At 35.2% G+C, this 21,591-nt stretch overlaps 1 protein-coding gene across 11 annotated transcripts in view; it reads right to left on the reverse strand.

Moving 5' to 3' along the window:
- The window catches only part of BCAS3 (BCAS3 microtubule associated cell migration factor), a 576,417-nt gene that overhangs the window by 316,629 nt on the left and 238,197 nt on the right, over positions 1-21,591 (reverse strand). For all 11 annotated transcript variants that reach the window (XM_022552784.3, XM_089900965.1, XM_089900966.1 and 8 more), the window contains 3 exons: positions 20,895-21,045; positions 3,192-3,316; positions 1,041-1,206 (listed from right to left, as the gene is read on the reverse strand). In XM_022552784.3, coding sequence (XP_022408492.1) covers positions 1,041-1,206; positions 3,192-3,316; positions 20,895-21,045 — 442 coding nt within the window. The remainder of the gene's footprint in view (positions 1-1,040; positions 1,207-3,191; positions 3,317-20,894; positions 21,046-21,591) is intronic.

The raw sequence follows: 21,591 nt of genomic DNA on the forward strand, positions 1-21,591 counted from the left end.
TACTTTCTACTTGCAGTGAGCATGAGACTGGAAATAGGGGAAGCACTAAAGCTCTTTATGTGGGATAGGAAAAAAAAAACAAGTCCTAGAAAAGGTAACTCAAAGATGCGAGGAGAAAGAAGTTCAAAGGGAGGTCTTCTCCAAGGCATACACCAAAGACAACTGAATACATAGGACCACACAAAAATTTGTACATGAATATTCTCAGGAGCATAATTCATGACAACTAAACTGTGGAAATGCCCATCAACTGATGAATGGATAAACAAAATGTGGTATATCCATGCAATGGAATATTATTTGGCCATAAAAAAGGAATGAAGTTCTGCTACATGCTGCAACATGGATGGACCTTAAAAACATTATACTAAGTAAAGGAAATCAGATGCAACAGGTCACATTTTGCATGATTCCAATTATATGAGATGTCCAGAGTAGGCAAATCCAGAGACAGGAGATAAACTGGTGGTTGCCTAGGGCTGAAGGGTTGAAGGAAAATGGGGGCGGGGAGGGGATGACTGCTAATGGGTACGGGATTTCTTTGGGGGGTGATGAAAATTGATTGTGGTGATGGATGCACGACCTAGTGAAAATTCACTTTAAGTGGGTGAATTGTATTATATGTATTACATGTAAATTATATCTCAATTAGAAAAGGAATGAATTATAAAAAAACACAACAGGGATAAATCAAAATAATTTTGCTGGGAGAAAAAAGACAAAAAGACTATGCACTCTGATTCCATTTATATAAAATTCTAGAAATTATAAACTGATCTATAGTGACAGAGAACAGACCAGTGCTTGCCTGGGGCTCAGTGGGTGAAGTAGGGATAAAGGGGGGCAGGTGAGAGATTAGAAAGAGGCATAAGAAAACATTTGAGGTGATGGATATATATATAATGTTACTTATGGGGATGATTTCACAGCTGTATACATACGTCGTCAAACCTTACCAAATTGTACACTTTTAATATTTTATATCTCAACAAAGCTGTTAAAAAAACCCCAAAAAACAAAAAAACAAAAAGAGATACTACCTAACCAGAGTCCAGCTGGCTCGGGGAGATGTCATCATTTCCAGTGGGGTGTCATCGCTGATCTTGGGTGCAGTGCTAAGCGGTCGTGGCTCCATCATGTGCTCCACTAAGTTCCCGTAGCAGCTAATAATGTAGAGGGATTCAACTACAACTTGTTTGGACTGATCTACAAAACAGGAAAACAGATCCTGGATATGTGATATTGGCATAAAAGGAGCACAGCATCATTTTTACAAGTTATTGACCCTTCAGTCCGTTCCTGAGGTTGCTGAGAGAAAATAAGAAGGCAGGAACTTTTTCACATGGTGCCTGCTCCTTGCCTAAAAATTGTCTCTTATAAGTAGATGCTAACGAATATGAAAAGTTCTATGCTATCAAAATGTTTTTAAATTTAAGCATTTCAAGAATGACATAAATATACTCAATATTCTAGTATGCTCAAACAATATTATACAGTCTTTTGTATTTGCCTGCAGTGTAGTAATTTGTCCCACATTACGAAAAATGAACGGTATCAGGTGGGACAGGGAAGGACTGACAGAAAAGGAACCCTGTATGGACTAAGATTTAGTTACACTGGATGCACCAACTCAACTGCAGGAGAGACCCTTTGCCTAAATCAGCCTAACTTCTCATCTACTCTCTCTCAGAAAACTTCCTCCTTTAAATTTCTGGATTAAAACAAACAGACAAATGAAAAACACACACACGTCCTCCTCCCCCAAATCCTTGTCCTTCTTTCCTCTCAATCCTCTTCCTTCTTTCCTCCCACGGCAAATGAAGACCAGTCATAGTTTGAGGTCAGGTGCTGAATATGGATCTAATCAAATGACTTTATAAGGAGTACACATGTCCTCACTACCAAACCAGGTTTAGTCCTCTATCTTGGGTTTTACAGTAAACCTAGGAGCATATAAAATCCCTCATGAATGCTGGGTGGGTTACCTTATCTCTATGCCAGAGGACTGGATTACAGCTGCTTTGAGAAAATGGCTAATGACCAGTAGTGGGACATAAAGGGGTAGCAAGTTAAAAGGGTAATTAGAACAGAAGCGAGAAGCATTTGAAATCGAGCTTCACAGAGGGTTTTAACTAGTAACAAAAAGTCATTTCGATAGCATCATTAAAGCTGAGGAGGTAACAAAAAAATAAAGATGGGATAAGAAAATGGAAGGCTTGCATACTTTACTGTATCCTCTCCCACTTAGGTAAAGAGCCTGCTGTGCCTGGGATCCTATTTCCAAGGAAAGGGCCACTGAAAGGCGATAACAAGGGAAAGGGCTGACGTCTGACTGCCAGTATTAAGCGTAAGGGAGAGCCATTTTGCCAAGAACAATACAGCCTGTGGAACCTGTCAGAAAACTGCCTCGCTAACAACTCGGTTTCTGACCTACTTTAATAGTATCACAATAATAAGAGGAAATTTTTAACACTCAAAGTTAAACACTTGGTCCACGAATGCAGGCACTCTTTTCTAAACAGAAACAATGAGGAATCACATACTAAAAGAGTAATTATATAAGTTGACTCTGGTGGTCAAAGGAGAGATTTAAAAAAAAACAACAACACTATATAAGTTCAAAGGGACAACGGTCACCATAAAAGATGATTCTTATTTCTGAGTGGGAGCCTGTTTTTATCTTTTAATTTATAACATGGCAGAGCTGTTGTAGATTATTTTTTAAGGACAGATTTAGCATTAGAAAACCTGGGTTCAAACTCTGATACCATAACCTACTAACTAGTGATCTTAGCTAAATTATTTAAACTTACTGATCTCAAATTCTTCATCTCTAAAATAGGGATAACAACGTTTTTCCTCTCCACACTTTATAGACAATGGCATGAAATTAGTTTGAGAAAAATGTAAAAGCTACATATAATGGTATGGAATTGACAGCACTGAGAACACCTGTATATTGTCACCAGCAAAACAAAATAAAAACACTCAGTGGGCAATTTATTCCACATTTACAGTGAGAGGATAGCCTGTCTTCTTGAGACTTGAATAGTTGAGGAGAGACATGCTAACTGAGTGGGAAAATTTTTTTCTATTGTTGGGCTCAAGATTATTCAAAGAGAACTGCTCCGAATTTTCCTCAAGAAACAAAAATTACAAATGGCAAGTTTAACTTCAATAAAAATACGTACCTTTTTCTCTTTTCAGACCTGCATTATTTGCAAACCACGATCGGGATGTCCCAAACGTCGCAGCCACGCAAAATTCTCCGCCCATTGATTTGCTGGGTGAAATTTGTGGAGGTGGTTTAACTTTGCTTAAAAAATAAAATGATAGTAAAAAAAGAAAAATTACCATGATAAAATCATGGTCCTTGATAAAATGACATATTTCCCTTAAAATTTGCCCCTAAGTATTCAAACGCTCCCATGTGGACATGCATTTTGCCGTAAGTATAACTGGTGGTTGTGAGACTGTGATCTGCAGTAAAAGTAAAACTAGTTCAAAGCTCCATAGTATTATCGGAATAGCAACTTAGACCAAGAAAAATTAGCTTCTTTTTGAAGAATGTGCTGGCAAAATCCAAGTCAACCCATTTGAGATAGATAACATTTCCCTGGATATTTCAAAGTGGAACAGTAGAACCAGCAAAAACATGTCATAATAATAGAATAGTTTATCAGTTCACTTCAATATGTAAAATATGGGACTGACAATACAGTTGAATGGAGACAGCATGTATGAAAACACGAGATGGTACAGAATGGAATCCTGACAATGCTCTCAGACATGTATGTATGGTTAGACAACGTCTGGTAAGTAGACCTAAAGATCTAGGGCGATTACAGTCACTGATCTTCCTATTTCTTGTTTATTTTTTCTTTGTGGATTTGTGAAGATGATAGGTCAATTTTTATTCTGCTTCTCCTATGTTTGAAGACACATTAAGTAACTCCTGCTACTTCACATAACTACCATAAAAAAGTACTTGCTGTCCTCTTTGTTTTCCCCAAATCAGCTTTCAGCTTCTAATACCATTGACTTCTGATATCAACCTTTCATATTCTTGCAAATCCTGCATCTCTCTTCTCTCCCAATTTGTCAAAGACTGCCCCAAAGTTCCTTAGCAACTTTGTCAGGCACCTTAGAGAAATGGTGTATTGTCTCTGACTCGTAGACCAGGAAATAACCCCGCTGTACACTGGTCAAGATCACAGCCCAGTCGGAGCACAAGAATAATGTTTCGCCGCTGCTAGTCAGTCTCCAATGTCAAATAACATTATTTCTACCTTCGTTTGCTCACTATCCTTTATCTCTTTATCTTTTAATGAAGTACGGTTAGACAGAGAAAGACTGGGTTTTGGAGCCAGGTGGAAAAATCCGAATCCCAGTGCTGCCACTTTTTTACCTGTGTGAATTTTGATTAGGTTATTTAACCTCTCAGTGCTCAGACAACTAATATATAAAATATATAAAACAGAAAGGCAGCAATGCCTACCTCTTAGGGTTATTTTAAGGTTTACAGCATTTTATTTGTTCTCAAAGTGTGGTCCCTGGCTAGTAGCACTGAGAACCTCTTAGACATGCAAATATTCATCAGGCCACACCCCGCTCTGGAGGTGGGGCATGACAATCTGTGTTTTTAATAGCCCTCCAGGAGATTCTGGCACACGTTCAGGTTTAAGAACCACTGTATTAGGTAACGTGTAGAAAGCGCTGTGAATTTCCATATCACAGAACTCAACGCTATCTCCTGTATAGCACACAGGCTTCAACTAATTTTCAAAAAATCAGACTTCACTTTGGCAATCTCATTTTCCAGGTGTTATGACACCTGAAATAGTCTCTCACATATTTTATTTCCTGAGCCTTCTGTTTTGATGCCTTCCTTGTAGGGAAAGCAAAAAGTCTGGATCAGAAACCACTCTGCTTGGTCTCTCTGCCTTTGACCAAATTCATGTAATGCACATTGCCATGTACGCAAAGGCCTCTTCTTTCCATCATTAACATTTCTTAAACACAAGTTATTACCCACAAAAATCACATCCATGCCTAAATCACGAACACTAGTCACAGTCAGACTTCCACTGATAGGGAATAAAATGACAGTTTTTTTATTAAAAGTTTCTGTAAGAAAATGCATCTGTTTCTACCAACAATTTCACGTTTTCCTTGCTGCATTTGCCACAGCTGCAATAACCTTTGCAAAACCAACAGAAGAGAAGACTCCCCTCCACCTACACCTGAACAAACAAGCACCTTCCCTTGGTTTCTGGGTAACCGGCACCAGAATTGTTCTTTCTGGTTATGATGCTCTCTGTTGTACTACCTTAGAATGTAAATTTTCCTTCAAAGCCTTTATTTCCATCACTGAAATGCTGTAAGTTCCTGTAACTAGCATCTTTTGACTTCCATTGGTCAGTTTTTGGAGGCTGGAAGGCAGAGGAGAGAGGAAAAAAACATTCCAAAATTTTTTGAAAGGTGTTTCAACTGTGTGACTATGTTTTTACTAGAATCATCATCAAGCAACAATGATCCCACAAAATGCACAAGTTCAAAGTTCTTTGCAAATTAATGAATGCTATTTTTGTTTTTGTTTTTAAATCATGTGGTAAGCAACAAGGCAGAAAACAAGTAGCATGCCACTTCTTAAGAGAGTCTATGGTGCATCTACGGAATGCATCCTAAATAGATTTTAAAAGTTGCTACTGGGCCACTTAGCTACCTTTGTAATATAATAATCAATTTAGTCTTTAGCCAAGCAAATATATATATTTTGTATGTTTATTAGCTTACAGTCTAATCAGTTAATGTCAAAAGCTAAAGTCTTTTAGGCTTCTTTAATGTTATACATAACTCAGCTTCTGAACACACAACTAAAAAGCACCAACACAGTATCAATTTACATAAACTCATTATCTCCTGCAGAGAATAAGTATCTTAGGTTAAAAGTATTCTTAAAATTATGAAAAAATGTTCACTTTTATTCTTATACTTCATTATTTCTTCTTGTTCTTCTGATAGGGCCTTCATAAATCACATTAGTACAAGTTTGTGTTTAATAAGTAATTAAAAGGTTTTTATCCCTGAAAATAACTTGCTACCTCCTGCAAGACACAGTGCTGTGTATTGGGTATTTAGCATATTTGGTGAACATATTCATAACAAGTTATTTCTATCATCAACCTACCTTTGGAATGACTGTGGTATTTAAGCAAAATAGAAATTTAAAATATGTGCTTATGTGTACAAGATTTTCAGAAAAATAAAAAGGAGAAATAATCTAAAGAAAAGATTATTATTATTAAAGTATTTTCTATACAAAATACCCAAAGGGAGAAAATTTAACATTGATTCAATTTGCCCTTTATCCTAAAATTTTAAAAGACCAAGACCAGGAATGTTGGGTGGAAGCAGAATTGAACTTTTTCCACAATGACCCAGAATATTTCTATTGCAAAATCACCTTTTGTCGGCAGAAAGATAAAACATTGAAAAATGATACATACGTGAAAGGAACAAAAGAGAAAAGTGCTAGCCTTGCAAATCATGCTCACTTATAGACTGGTGACCCAACCATTTTAGGAAAGCATTCCAGTACTAGCCTTTTTTTCTTTCTTCCTCTCAATATCTCCCTTTATCCTCTGAAAGAGACAATAAATCCTATTACAAGACATTTGCAAGTATAAACGAATACCTCTGGGTGTTTATTAATTTATTAAATTAATAATTGATATAAAAAATAAAAATTTTCAATGTATATGGGGGTCCAGAAATTCAACTGTGTTGTGGTTATAAATGAGTACAAAACATACTGATAGTGCTGGTGGACTCCTTTCCACTGAGAACTCCTGCTCTTTACCCTCCTGAGCCATAAATAACCCCATGTTCAAAAATTAAAAGAAAAATTTGCCTTAACTTGTGAGCAAAACATAAAGAACTATGGAATGAATTCAACCTTCGCCACATCAGAAAACATCACATTTACTAAACTTGATACAAGAGACAACATAATCAAAAGTAAAATTAATGTACGATGAAAAAAACAACAACAAATAAGGTGCTGAATTAAAACTCAGGAGTTTAACATTTTGTCATTTCTTCTGGGAGACCTAACCATCTAACCATAGAATGAGAATCATTTTTAATGCCATCAGATGTTCTACGGACATTAACATGATGACATCTTTAAAAATATTTACGAAGACTATTGAAGTTACCCATCGGCTTTTTCTGTATTATATAATTCAGTCAGAGAAACATATTGAATTTCTCTTGCCTGTTTTTTTTTCCTCCACACTCTACTGCGAACAGAAAAAAAAAAAAAAAAAAAAAGCAAAACTCTAACGATATCGGCTTTAAAATTATAGAAAAATTATGTCTATCTGGATAATTTTACTATGTTCTATAAAATAGGATACAAGTGGTGAATCTGTGGATGGCATGAAAAGCAACGATGAGGTCCAGTGCCTTGTTTAGGACACAAGCATGGAAAAGAGCTAAACTGAGATAGAAGCACCGTTTTCTTTCCTTCTCTAAAACATAAGGGTACAGTCAATATTTCAGTTTAAATCTTAGACACAATATTGATGTAAGAATTACAAGTGGTATTACGTCTTTGTGTTAAGGAAGAAAAACTTTTCTTTATGCTCCTCACTATGACTGGGCTTTCAAAAGGAATTCAGCAGTTTTCTCTCATTCTCAACTGTGTATTCTAAAATAAAAACTAAGAGGGAAAATGAAAGTATTTATTTTTAAAAAAGATATTGATAATATATCTAAAATTATTCTATCACAAATTATTCTTAAAGATATGAGATTTCTGTAAACCTGCCAGGTAAGATTCTCCTCTCCACATAAGTCTTTGCTTCTAAAAAGGAAATTATATTATATTATTTTTTTCAATATTCTCAGAATAACAAGATTAATTTAAATTAGCTATTTATAAGCAGATTGAAGACTCGGTGTTAATTAAAACTTTAAACATAATTTGACATGTAAGTTTTAACTCTTCTTTAAAATTAACCTTATACACTACAAAGATATAGTCAAATGGACTACTGGACTACCTCTTGTCTACACTGTTGTGCATATATTTTTTCTTTTGCTAAGAAAATCAAAAATAGCAATAGTTTAAACATGATACTACATGTCGACTAGGAGCTCGATAAAAACTTGTTACTTATTTGTAATATTGAAAGCAAAATTCACTTTTAAAATTTCACAATGGCTATTTCTCTTAAAATTTCTGCATTAAAAACTGTATCATGTGTGTGATTCTTACATCATTTTATGCCATTATTTAAATTCATAAATCCTAGAGAATACATAATCTCCAGAATGTAGAAAATGGCTAAAGTGTCGAAGATGGTCTGCATAGTTAACTTTCCAACAAGCTTATTTGGTTGTCAAAGGAAAAGATATTATTAGAAACTGACTCATCTGAAACTGCCTGAATTTGCATAATTAAAACAGTTTATCAAAGAATGAAGAATTAGTAGAAACTGTGATCAAACAAAAGCAAAATCTTAGCTAAATATAAATGTTTCAAATGAAAATTTATAAAAAAAATTTGTATGAAATTTACATAACATTTTAAGAGGAACTATAAAATGTTCATATTCTTCCAAAATACAAATATTATCCTATACTGGAAGTCCTATAACCCTGATGAAATAAATAACTTTATTTAGCATAATGTTTTATTTCAAACAGTAAATAAAAACATTCTCAGGTTGAATGATAAATAGCATGAAAAAATAGTAAAAACTCTTAAAACAAAGAAGCTCTTATAAACAACATGGAAGAAGTTGTCAAATTTATATTCATTTTGCTGCCTTAATTTGAGGTTTCATTAAGATCTTAATGGGAAAAACATGCACCACCAGTAAAGGAACGTATTTTAAAGGAGGCTCTTTTAGGCTAGTATAAGTGACTAAAAACGAGTTTCTTGTGAGCTAACGATGGCATCAAACAAACCACAAAGCAGTCTTCTAAAAGACAAGCAATGATTTAAAAGTCTACTATATTTCATATATCCCTTTCTTTAATCTGGCTCTTTTAATCTTGTTTCAACCTCAAATCATTTCTGGTTGACAAGTACTTTTGCTTAAATTTGAGGAGCACATAAGCTGTTGAAGGCATGGGCTTTTCTTATTTCAAATACAATGTTTGTCATTCTATCTTTACTTCTACGCTAAAACTTCAATCTTTATTAACATACTAAAACTTTTTTCTTTGTACTTAGAATGAGAAATTTATCCGAAGATGGAATTTAATTCTAAATTGCGTCTACAAAGAAATGTTGGCATATGTTGAATCTGGCATTTAAAAATCAACTGTTCACTACAAGCTCCTGAGTAAGATCCATGTATTTTATTTGTTTTGGAAGAAATCCGGTTAACACAAAGAATGAAGGTTGACTTTCAGGGAATTTTTATTCCTGTATACCCTGATTTTGTTTACAATAGTTTCACAATCTATATCCTAATTTTGATGCTGCATTTCAAAGAGGAAATTTTTATGATGATTTATCACCCTATTCTAATACGACAATGACATTTTCAGATGTTCCTGTGGCAATATGAACACTGAAATTAGCTTGTGTCAAATTTTTAAGTTTCTTTTTGTCCAAGAGAAAAATGATTGGAAGGTTTTCTCCTAGTATAATGGGACAGTATGAGCAAGTCCCAGGAGCAGTTATGAGAACTGCACATACATGTATTCTGACTAAATTTATAAAATTGATATAACTTACATTAACCAAAACTTCTTTTTGGACTCACTCACTCTTAAAAGCAAAACAGACAAAAACAAAAACGAAAAACAAAACCATGATCTAACTTAAAGAAACTACTTTTCAAAAATGGAATTTTCCCCTTAAAGCAGAAAAGAAATCATAGCAGTAGCAGCAAGCATTTACTGAGCTCTTATTATGTGCCAGGCACTGTTCTAAGCAATTTATATTGTTGGTTCATTAACTCCTCATAATAAACCTATGAGGTAGGTGCTACTTGGTAACTCCATTTAATGGAGATAAGGAAACTAAGATAAAGAGGTTTTAGAAAATTGCCCGAGATCATATAGGCAGTAAGTAAGTTGGGATTTAAGACCTAGGCAGTCTGATTCTGGAACCCTCTTTTTTTTTTTTTTAAGTTTTTTTTGATGTGGACCATTTTTAAAGTCTTTATTGAATTTGTTACAATATTCTGTTTTATGTTTTGGTATTTTGGCCATGAGGCATGTGGGATCTTAGCTTCCCGACCAGGGATCGAACCTGCACCCCCTGCACTGGAAGGTGAAGCCTTAACCACTGGACCACCAGGGAAGTCCCCTGACTCTTAAATATTGTGCTAAACATATTATACCAGGTTCTAAATATATTCTATTTCATACCTTTACATAAAAGTATTAAACATACTGTTCTTTTCTATGATCACCATGTCTAAGACTGACAAAAGCTGTATTTTATGCAGTCTTCCATAAGAGTTTACTAAATAAGTTATGGTGGGGAGGTGCTAATAACTCGAAATAATAAGTTACTTAGGAGGTTTTATATGAAATACAAATTTCCTCATGTAGCTCCATAACTACCTAAACTATTCAAAACAGAACTGACTCTTGTTCCTTTGGCACCAAATAAAATGCAGTAAAATTTATAGGGTATTTTTAGTATACCTTAAATATATTTACATTTCAAAATAAATCTTGTCTGCAAATGTTCAGCATGTCATGTAGGGAATTTCTATCACTAAAATACTCAAAGCTTTAAACTTGGGTGTTAGCCTTTGTCTTTGATATATACTAGCATTATTATGAGAATTCTTCTAATTTCTATTTTTTTAAATATTAATCTATGATTTTTTATGTGACTTTTCAAGAAATGAAGTGAAGCCAAGAAAACTAATCTTTTAAAGCTTAAACACCAACATTCACGTCCCATCTACAAATTACTCAGTAATTCGGTGCATCTATCTGTGATCAGGCCATGCAACTGAAAACAAAGTACAAAACAGAGTTACTTTCTGAGAGTACAGCAAATGAATTAGGCATGCTGGACTGAACTGGGACTCACCATGGAGCTTTTATGGAAAAACACCCCGCTCCAAACAGATAAGGCCTTCATGGAAAAGGGGGGAAAATGCACAAAAAATTAGAGGAAAACTCATGTAACATTAACAAATACATGTTTATTATACTGTTAAAGAGTATGGATAAAATAAATTAAAAAATTAGTAATCGTTTGCAATCCTGCCATAGATACTAACAAGTCTGATATAACCAATAAATAGAATGATGTGCAGTAACAAGGCCCTTAATTTTCATAGGGTTAGAGATTTCAAAATGCTCTATTTCTCCCCCTTTTCTGGAGCACCCCTGTAGGGTTCCTAAGGTAAAATAAAATAAAATCCACTTCAGAGGCCCTTTAAAACAAAGTACAAGTTAAATGGAATAATTGGATGGAGAAAAGAGTGGGACCAGTAGCGATAGATGTGTGGTTGTGTGACACGAAATGTTTAAAACTAGCGAAAGGGGACTCAATAAAAATTTGATAAGCATTGTTTGCTGTTCACCAGTTGTAGTCTCAGAGCCACAGAAAGAAAGTACATATTTTCTAAGCTGCTTAATTACAGTAAGTTGAACTGCATATTGCTGGTCAAAGGAACTAACACTAAAACCAAGTCTGTGGTATGATTTACTTCCATTTTAGGGTCACATTCCAGGAAATTAGCATTACTCTTAATAATGATAGAAGAGGTTAGCTTCCTCTATCTGGCCTACACTGAGCTAGGTTGGAATACAGGAAACTAAAGCCACAACTGCTTGCTTTAAATACAGCTGGGGATACAAAGGCAGACTTCAATGTTACACATACTTCTTAATATTCTGTTCACAGCATTTAAGACATGCTATGCATATTTGCACACAGAACAAAATATCGCTGTTGCATCTGACATTTGGAAGGAAGACATAATAAACTGAGAAGGAAAGAGCACTGCATAACTTGGTAATTTTCTTCTTCAACTTTGGTGCTAGGAACATTAAAAAAGAAAAATCATGCTTATTAGCACCAATCTCCCAGTGAACTGAGCATATTCACAAAACTGAGTACAATTCTGAGGACTAAAGAACAGAAGATATGAAAAAGGGAACAGAAAAGCAAGATACTATTAGAAGAAAGAGTGAGTTGGAAGACAGAAATATTGGAAAAGAAAACTTTAGAGATGATGTCAATACAAAGCAAGGAAATCTCTCCCACAGTTAATGATAAGACCACAATCAGAGAAATGTCATCATTCAGATGTCATCATCCACATCTAAAACAATGTATTTCAAAAAGTTTTTGACTATGACCCACAGAAATATACAGTTGGCCCTCCATATCCATAGGGCCCACATCCACAAACAAATATAGATCAAAAAAAAAAAGAAAGTTCCAAAACACAAAACTTGCTGTGCACCAGCAACTATTTATAATTTAGAAATGATTTAAAATATATGGGTAGATGTGTGTAGGTTATATGCAAATACTAGGCCATTTCATATAAGGAACTTGAGCATCCACGATTTTGGCACAGGGTGGGAACCAACCCCCTTTGGATACTAAGAGACAAATGTATTAACGTGTAAGCTGGTATGTACATGAACACACACAAATTGAAACAATTTAATGAATGTGGGTTTTTTTGGTGTGTAATCAACTTTATTATTCTCTATTTCAACGTTTTGTAAACATTAATGTTGGGATTTAGTTACAGTGAAGATTGTTGCATATAATGACAGGGTAGATAGGTCTGAGTGGGGCCTTGGATTCTATATTTCTAACAAGCTCCTAGATAATGCCAAGGCTGTTAGTTTGCAGAACCAGTAGCGAAATTACATTCTATTATATTCTATTTCATTAATGAAAAAAAAGTTAGCCATGATCCCCTTGTCTTGATTTCATGATTCACTAATTACATCAGAAACAAAATGTTACTGGAGCTCACCCGGAACTTTGAGAAACACCATTTTAAATAAGTGTGACCACGTGAAGACTCCAATGTCTCAACAGCACCGTGACGCCATAAAAAAAGGATCAGAAAATGGAAAGTTCAACACATTTCCGTATGCCCACAAAAAACCACCAAAATGAAGAAGTTATTGTTGGCACATACTACCCAACTCCCTTTCATTTTCTTCCTTAGGCAGACACCTGAATTAATCAAATAGTTCAAACGATTCTGACAGAAGCACTTGTCTGGAACATCTGGGCATGAGTCGCTCTTTAGCATATATTGCATAGAAGCTAGACAGTCTCCCACCTCATTCCAAATATCAGAATACAACTGATTCACTGTAAAGAATTTGAAAGTTTTATCTTAATCCTTTATGACTTAAAAGGCTTCTGATTGACCCCCAAAATCAAACAAAAATGAAACAAAATTAAGTTTCTACATTTCGAAAGACCAGCTGATGTTCCCACCTACAGAGCTAGTAAATACCTTTTTCCAAGTTTAAATTTCCTTATATATAAAAAAGAAACATATTAGCCAACACAAGTTTTTGGTGTTTTTTTTTTTTTTTTTTTTTTTCAAATATCGTAGATTTTCCTTCCCGGACAGTAGCAGCATGTTACCAACAAGATTTCCACAACCCCACAATCTCAAAATGCACTGTTAACCCTCCAGACACTGTAGCAAACAGGCCTGCACTAAACAGCAGTGTGGTCAAGTTTAAAGACAACACAGTCCTCACTGTTCACAACATAACTCGGTTGTGTGAGTTACAAGCCATCCTTCTTTAGCCAAATAAGGATCTACGGGCTGACGCAGCTCAAGGAGAAAACAGGGGTTGGGGAAACAGGGTAAGGACCCGCTTCAGCACGTACATTTGGCACGGTCCCAATCTGTACTCACCCACTTCTTACTCGTTCCGACAAACTGGACCTCTGCCACATACATGTAAAAGAAAAGCCACAAACTCCAACGAATTAGAGCGACTGACGTAACTACTGACTTTGCATGGGTGGTGTCAGCTGTTCTTTTGAAATGTGCCCGCTTCATCTTTCCTCAGTAGGGAAAGAATGAAAATATAAAGTCACAAAGGCCAAGTCCATGATCCAGCTGTCTTCACCTATGACTTTCCGCTCCTCTCCAAAATCCCGCAGCTGTAGTTTTAAAGGGCGTGACTCGAAGGAGGAAGAGAGCGTGTGAGTAAGAGTGTATAGGGAATTTAAATGGTCTGAATTAACAAATGCAACTCAAATTATCATATTCAGGTATTAAGAATTTGTGTGTTTTCCACACACTATTAAGTTTCAGCAGGTTGAACAATCCATATAAAACCTATCCACTTAAGTCATGATTATGTCCTTTTTAAGCTGAATTCTGATTGAAAAACATCAGGGCTGGCCAAGAGACTAAAAATACAGAAATGCTAGTCCAGCATAGAGTGACTTTGCCTTTGGCTCTCAAACGGTTTCTTCTGGAGACTGTCAGAAGACAGGAATTGTGCTTTATATCAAATCATTAATGCTATGTAACTCATTAAACTCTGATTCATTTTTTTCAAAGGCCACACAGTACCACAAAAGCTTTGGTCTTATTAGCTGAAAACAAGACAAATGTGAAGACTTTTTTTTTTTATATGTAAGGAAAAAGTAAATCTAGATTTGATTTGAACATGGTAAAATCTTTTATAACTTGACTCTAGTGCTGAAAGGCATTAATAATGATTAGATTTCATCATCTTCAGAGTTATAGAAACTAAAAAAATCTCTGAAAGTCCTATTTTCCAATTGATCATGTCCTATGAGAATTCAAGCACTATCACTTAACAGACATCAGAAAGAGCCCATATAAATATTAAACATACTGAACAGAGAAAGGGCTATACAACATTATGTGTAAATTGTAAAGTAAAGCCGTATACTCTAACAAAATATTCCAGGAACCCTAATGGCTCTGCTACACTCTCTATGCCCCCTGTTAAGCAGCATCTTTGATGGACACACATTTCCTACGTGCATGCAAGCAGATCAGTCCTCACATCATTTTCAAGTATTACTTTAAATTTTTCATTAATTTAATTTTAACCACTCACTACTACAGAGACCTATGGCATTATTGGCTCTCAAATTATTGATCTGAAGGCAAATTCAAGCTGAAATATACAGATAAATTGTCTAATCTGAGGTACGTTCAACATGCAAATTTAAATTACAAGGTCAAGATTTTCATTAGAAAAACACTAATGTTCAAATTCTGCCAGATGTGGCAGAAGAGAGACTAGAATAGTACACACAGATTGTCAAATTTCTATAGAAAGTAATGCTTACTGACTTGTAATACAGTATATAGGAGACTTAATCCCCTCACCACTCCCATCCCCCCCAAATCCACAGATTTATGGTAAAAGGGAACAAACTATGGAGTGGTTTAAGGATTCTACTGATTTAGTACAAAAACTGAAAACTCAAACTATATATGTATATTGCACATGTAGACATATCCACCCTAATGAAAATACATTATCAATTACTTTATATCTGGAACCAAACATACACAGCTTAGCTATCAAGAAATAACACATAGATAAGACAGGGCTGGGAGGTGGAGAATTACCATTTGCTACTGTATCTGGGGAATCTTTCTCCAAATCTTACCCATTTAACTCTTAGAACTTCACCTATAACATTTGGGGCTCAGGTCAAAGCGTCTAAATAAGCCAAGGCAGACCTAACTGAATTAGGAGGAATAGACCTTCCTCAAGGACTATATGCCAATGTCATTTATTCACTTAGCAAGCTCTGACGGCAGATTTAGTCTACAAATTTCAATTACAGATAATCAAATAAATGCTATTAAATGCTTCCATTTCTAAATAAGAATAATCATCTATGTCTTCTAAATGGAGCTCTTGCGAAGCACTGGCCTAGGGCACAGCAATGAATGAGGCTTAGAAAGTAGGTAACAGGATCAAACACCTGGTGGGAATTCATACACTGTAAGTATGACAGATAATAATCCATACATACAAACTTTCATTTTTCAGATGAAGAAATTTACCTAGGACAACCAAGATGTGAAACCAGAGCTTCAGACTCCTAAGTCAGTATTCTTTTACTACATTATATACTTCTACAGGATCAGGCCAAAAGTTCCTAATACCTAGCTCGAATTGCTCACACAGAAATGAATAAATACAAAAATGGGGGGGAGGGAAGAAGGAGCAAAAAGCTGCTCAATTTAAGAAAAAGGAAACCTATGAAAGACAAGAAGTCATACCAGGTTTACTTCACCAAAAACCTCAGCTAGTTAAGGGCAAGGAAGTAACTTCATTCCCAATTTCTATATTTTTATTCCCATGAAATTACTCTGACTACTCTTTTTTTGCACAATTCCACATATGCTGTTCTTTTTATTAATTAATTAATTATTTATTTATATTTATGTATGTATGTATGGCTGTGTTGGCTCTCGAACCCATGTCCCCTGCATTGGCAGGCGGATTCTTAACCACTGCACCACCAGGGAAGTCCCCTGACCACTTTTTGAAATGTACTGTTCCCTGCTTGTGCCCACAAAATGATGTGTATATGTTAATAATTTTAGACTTGATGTACAAAAAATTAAGCATATTGATGAAAAATTATCTATTTAGTAAGTTTTTACATAGGAAGCATTAAAAATAAATGCAACCAAACATCTATGGACTATTGCTTAGTAAATCCCTACTACAAAAACTTTATACTCCAAAACAATGAGCAATCCCTTAGCACCCAGTTTCACTTTTAGTAGCTGAAAACTACACTTATTCACACATGATAAAAACATGATGGAGGTCCTTCCAATCCTCCAGTCTCAGACTGGAAGAAATGGGTTTTGTTTGAATGAGTGACTGTTAAACCAAAAGATTCTTAGCACGTCTTTTGCCTTCACCAGTGTGTACTACAATCGGGTTAAGCAACAGCTGTTGCCAAAACAGGCCTTATTTCCTCCCAGTGCTGCTTCAAGGTACAGAATGTGAAGGTGCAAATACATCTGTCTTTTGCCATTTGTAGTTCTACTGGCCTTGCAAATGTCTTCGAATAAGACAGATGGTCCCTGACACTGCACAGGCTTTCAGGGATCTATATTTCCAAAAATAAGAGGGCAGACATGAAACACGGTAAGTACACGTCTATCCCCTGAAGGTCTGAGTTAAGGCTTCCATCTAAATTTGGTTATTTAAATATAGGATCCTAAGCAATCCTTGGAAATCTCTATGCTAGAAATATGATTTTTAATGTTTATTTCATGCCATTATGCCAAATATCTAGGACATGGAACAAATAATATATATTTTACTAGATATATTATCAGGTATATTTGAACTTACATGTCTATAAATGAGTCAGCTCTGTGTTCTCTTTCTACATAATTCATGTCAAATACTTCTGTTAATTTTATCTTTAAAATGTTAGGAAAGGCATTTCACTGAAGCGCAGAGTAAATCAGGATTTCCACAATGACCTGGAAAATTAAAAGCCTGTTTGCTCCTCACTCTAGTGACCTTAATGTGGCAAGCAAAATTCTCAGTGAATATATAAAATTTGATGGAAATAACGCAAGTGAGCTAAGGGCAGCTTGCGAACTGGTCACAGTAAAAAAAAATTTTTTTTCTTAATAAAAATGACATAAATATAACCTTACTACCTAATGGGAGAAATCTAATGATATAAAAATGTCTGGGATGTGCTTCAAATCTCAGCATATGTCAAAAATGGAAATTTAGGGAATATATCTTACTCTCGCCCCCAAAATATTACTTTTGGTTAGGCAAAATACATGTATTTCAATGAAAATGCTAAATGTTAAGATAATAAAACCACAAACTATATTCTAAAAATTCTATGACCAAATGTTTGGGTGACTTACAGTAGTACTATAAGAATTATAAGTAAAGTCACAATAGCAATTTCTAAATATAATCAAAAACCCTTCAGAAAATGGCTTAAGGGTATTAAGTCTTGTAACCTAGCCATAGGCAAGCATAAGTTATGAATACTATCATCAAGGTGTTTTTGGTCACTGTAATCTTTGTTAATAGGAAGGGGAAAAAAGAATAGTAGGAGGGGTGGGAAAAAAAGAAGAGTGGGTGGGGTAATTTATGGAGCACTAAAGCTCTGCCATAGTAGAGAATTCATTACAGAAAACAACCATGTAGAAGAAAAAAATACTAATAAAATGAGCTTTTGGTGGATGTGTGTGTGCATGTGTGTATGTGTGTGCCGAGTGAGAAAAGATAAATGATAAGGCAAATATGTTAAACTGCTAACATTTGGGAAATGTGGGTATACAGGAATTCCTTTTACTGGTCTTGTAACTTTTTTTGGTAAGTTTGAATGAATCTCTATCAAAATGTTTAAAATTTAAAAGCCAAGGACTCACTGTGGGACAAGCAGTAATTATTCCTTCTGAACACTCCAAGATAGGGGACATGCCAAAAAGAATTCAAAAATTTGGAAAAAATAAAATGGTTTGAGATCTGAGATTAAAAGCCCAGTAAAGAGGGAGGAGATATGGGGATACATGTATATGTATAGCTGATTCACTTTGTTATAAAGCTGAAACTAACACACCATTGTAAAGCAATTATACTCTAATAAAGATGTTAAAAAAAAAAAGCCCAGTAACTAATAAGATACATGTATCTTGAACTAATATTAATTTCAAAGCACACAATTCAAATTCCTATCACTTAATTCATTAATAAATAATTATTAAACTGTCTAGAATATAAGGGAACATAATACACGTGCTCTGAAAATCTAGGAATTGTGACCAAGTTTTTTTTTTTTTTTTTTTGCCTCTCCTGCTGCGGAGCACAGGCTCCGGACGCGCAGGCTCTGCAGCCATGGCTCACTGGCCCAGCCACTCCGCGGCATGTGGGATCCTCCCAGACCGGGGCACGAACCCGCGTCCCCTGCATCGGCAGGCAGACTCTCAACCACTGCGCCACCAGGGAAGCCCTGTGACCAAGTTTTTAACAAGAAAAGGAAACAGAGAAGTTATCTAAGTTCATAAAGTATGGTAGCACAGGAAGACACCAGATGATTAATAGTTTCTACCCAACTAAAGACAGAGAGAAAGAGTAGCAAGAGAGACAGTGAAAGAGTGTGTGATACAGTTTATCTTTTTATTATGGAAAGTTTCAAATATATACAGAAGTAAACTCACTTTTCAACCTCCCCACAAATATTTCGAATTAAACTCTTAAGATCACGTGATTTCAGGCATAGAACTTCATTTAGGATCTTAGTGGTAAAATTAAAATCAAGAGGAACAATTTTGAGATTAGATTCTTAGATTCAGGAAAGACTGACAAACACTTTGTAGAATTCTACAATGCTGGGTTGGATCAAGAAGGTATATTTATGTACTGACTGACTTCTGTGAGTGAAAAAATAACTTTTAAGATTATGATTCAAGATTTAGTCTCATTTTTATTTGATTCTACATCCCAGAAATGTATCATTACACAAAGAAAAAAATGAGCCACCTGTAAATATAAGTTCATAACCCCTTTACTATCCATAGCCACTCTTATTTAACTTATTTTAAAATAAAGAAACGAAATAAGAGGAAAGGGAGGTAAAAATTCTATTTAAATTACACTACTAATGAAGAGTTAAAAAGCTGATATCAATTTTTAAAAATACAGGCAAATGATTTGTATCATAAGATGTCTGATTTGGGAGCTCGGTTTGCTGTATTTTTCCCTTAATACACCACAACCTCAATTTCTGCATTCAGAAACAGGAATTTATAGGCAAACACAACTCCACTAGGTAGAGGGTCAATTTCAGTGTAATGGTGAAATCTGGAGCTAAAAGGCCTCATCCTGGAGAATGAGTATTTCTTCTTACAAAAGCAGCTTCTGTCAACACTTCACCACCTAGCACAACAATATTAAAACATAATGATACAGCAGCCACATAATTAAGTCTATTCCTCTTATTGGAAAGACCTTGAAGACTATTTGAAGCCAAGAAGGAGTTTTCTCTTGACTACCAAATACAGAATTTTAAGACAGTTGTTCCATTTCAAATTAGGCTAAACCTCAGGATTGCTTATTGATGAAAATAGGTAATTTGGCTACAGACATATATTTTGGGGAACATAATGGAGTTTCACAGTTGTTATACAATTGAATATCTAATAATCTTATATCTTAGACACAGCACTTTATTTTCAGGAACCCAAAGAAGTGATAATTTTATATTCCTAACAGGTAGGAATTTGAAAATTTTTTAAATAGCTAAAATAAGCACAAAGATATCAAGTGAGTCATCAAGAGTCTCTGAGGATGTTAAGGACCAATCTGAGTAAAGCCTAAACCCTAGGACTCTGGATTTTGAAAACTATCCATAATATCACATTGTCCTGATACTAACAATAGATTATTATATGTAAATTGTACCTCAATGTAGATGATTTTTTTTTAAAGTATTAGAAACATGGTTGTCATATTAAGTTCTCTCCCTAGTATTGGTGTCAGTCAAAATTTGGGGGTCATTATAAATCCAGATCATGTCCACAAAAGCAAGAAAATGCAACTGCACTACTTTCAGACAAAGCCACAAGGCAGCAACTACAAGCCTGAGTAAATGGATCTGGTTTTTATTAGCCAATACTAGTTTTCACAACTTGTCACTGCTTTGTTTTTTCTGTGAATGTGTGTGTACATGGCTATGTATGAATGTGTTTGTGTATGTTCTATACTTTGTATTTAATGTGCTGCCATTAAGTCTCATGTGGGCTGTAAATGAAGAACATAATCAAAACCACCCAAAGAAAAAGTATGTTTTATTTTTGTGTATTTAATCCTCTAAAACAGCTACTAAAAAAGCATCAAGCCTGAGGCCTTACCCTGTTCGTTTGGTGATGGTCCCCAATGTCATTGGCTGCTTGATTTGTGCAAGAGGCATCAATACCATCAGGCTGGGGAGAGGAGAAAGCCGGGGGTTGCCAGGATTGTTGTTGGCAAAATTATTGTAGGAGTCTTGGCTGTTGAGTTTCCCTACAAAGAGAAAAAAGAAAAGAAAAGCATCACCAAGCGAAGTTTCCTTCTCTGATAGGATTTGCACTGACTCCACTAATCTTTTAAGAAAGTTATTAAAGGCAGAAGGGATTCTAAAAGAATCATGGCTATATGGATGGAAGAAAAACAAAGGACTCTGGTAATACCAAATGTGCATTGATTATAAACAGAGACTGTAGTGTTTGAGGATGGAGGATTGGAGGATACAGAATTGGATAGATGTTACATGGTTATACAAATAATTGGTATAAAACTTAATTATAATTTTATGGTGCTATAAAGAAATATAGGATAGTAAAAGAAAATAAAATGGCAAGATCTAAATTAGTCTAGAGGAAGCATGGAACATTTCCCTAAACAAGCTTGAGAGTAAGTGGGGAGAATATTCCAGCCATGGCGACCTGCAAAGGCTCAGAGAGCAGAAGAAACATGAGTCATAAGGATGTGTATCCACAGAATGCACCACAGTAGACATAGGGTGAGACTGACAAAAGTCAATAGGCAAAAACATTGCCTTACTCCCAA

The sequence above is a fragment of the Delphinapterus leucas genome, chromosome 19, assembly GCF_059928025.1.
Source record: "Delphinapterus leucas isolate spDelLeu-1000000601 "Yukka" chromosome 19, BTC_Dleu_Yukka2, whole genome shotgun sequence".
NCBI classification, from domain to species: domain Eukaryota; kingdom Metazoa; phylum Chordata; class Mammalia; order Artiodactyla; family Monodontidae; genus Delphinapterus; species Delphinapterus leucas.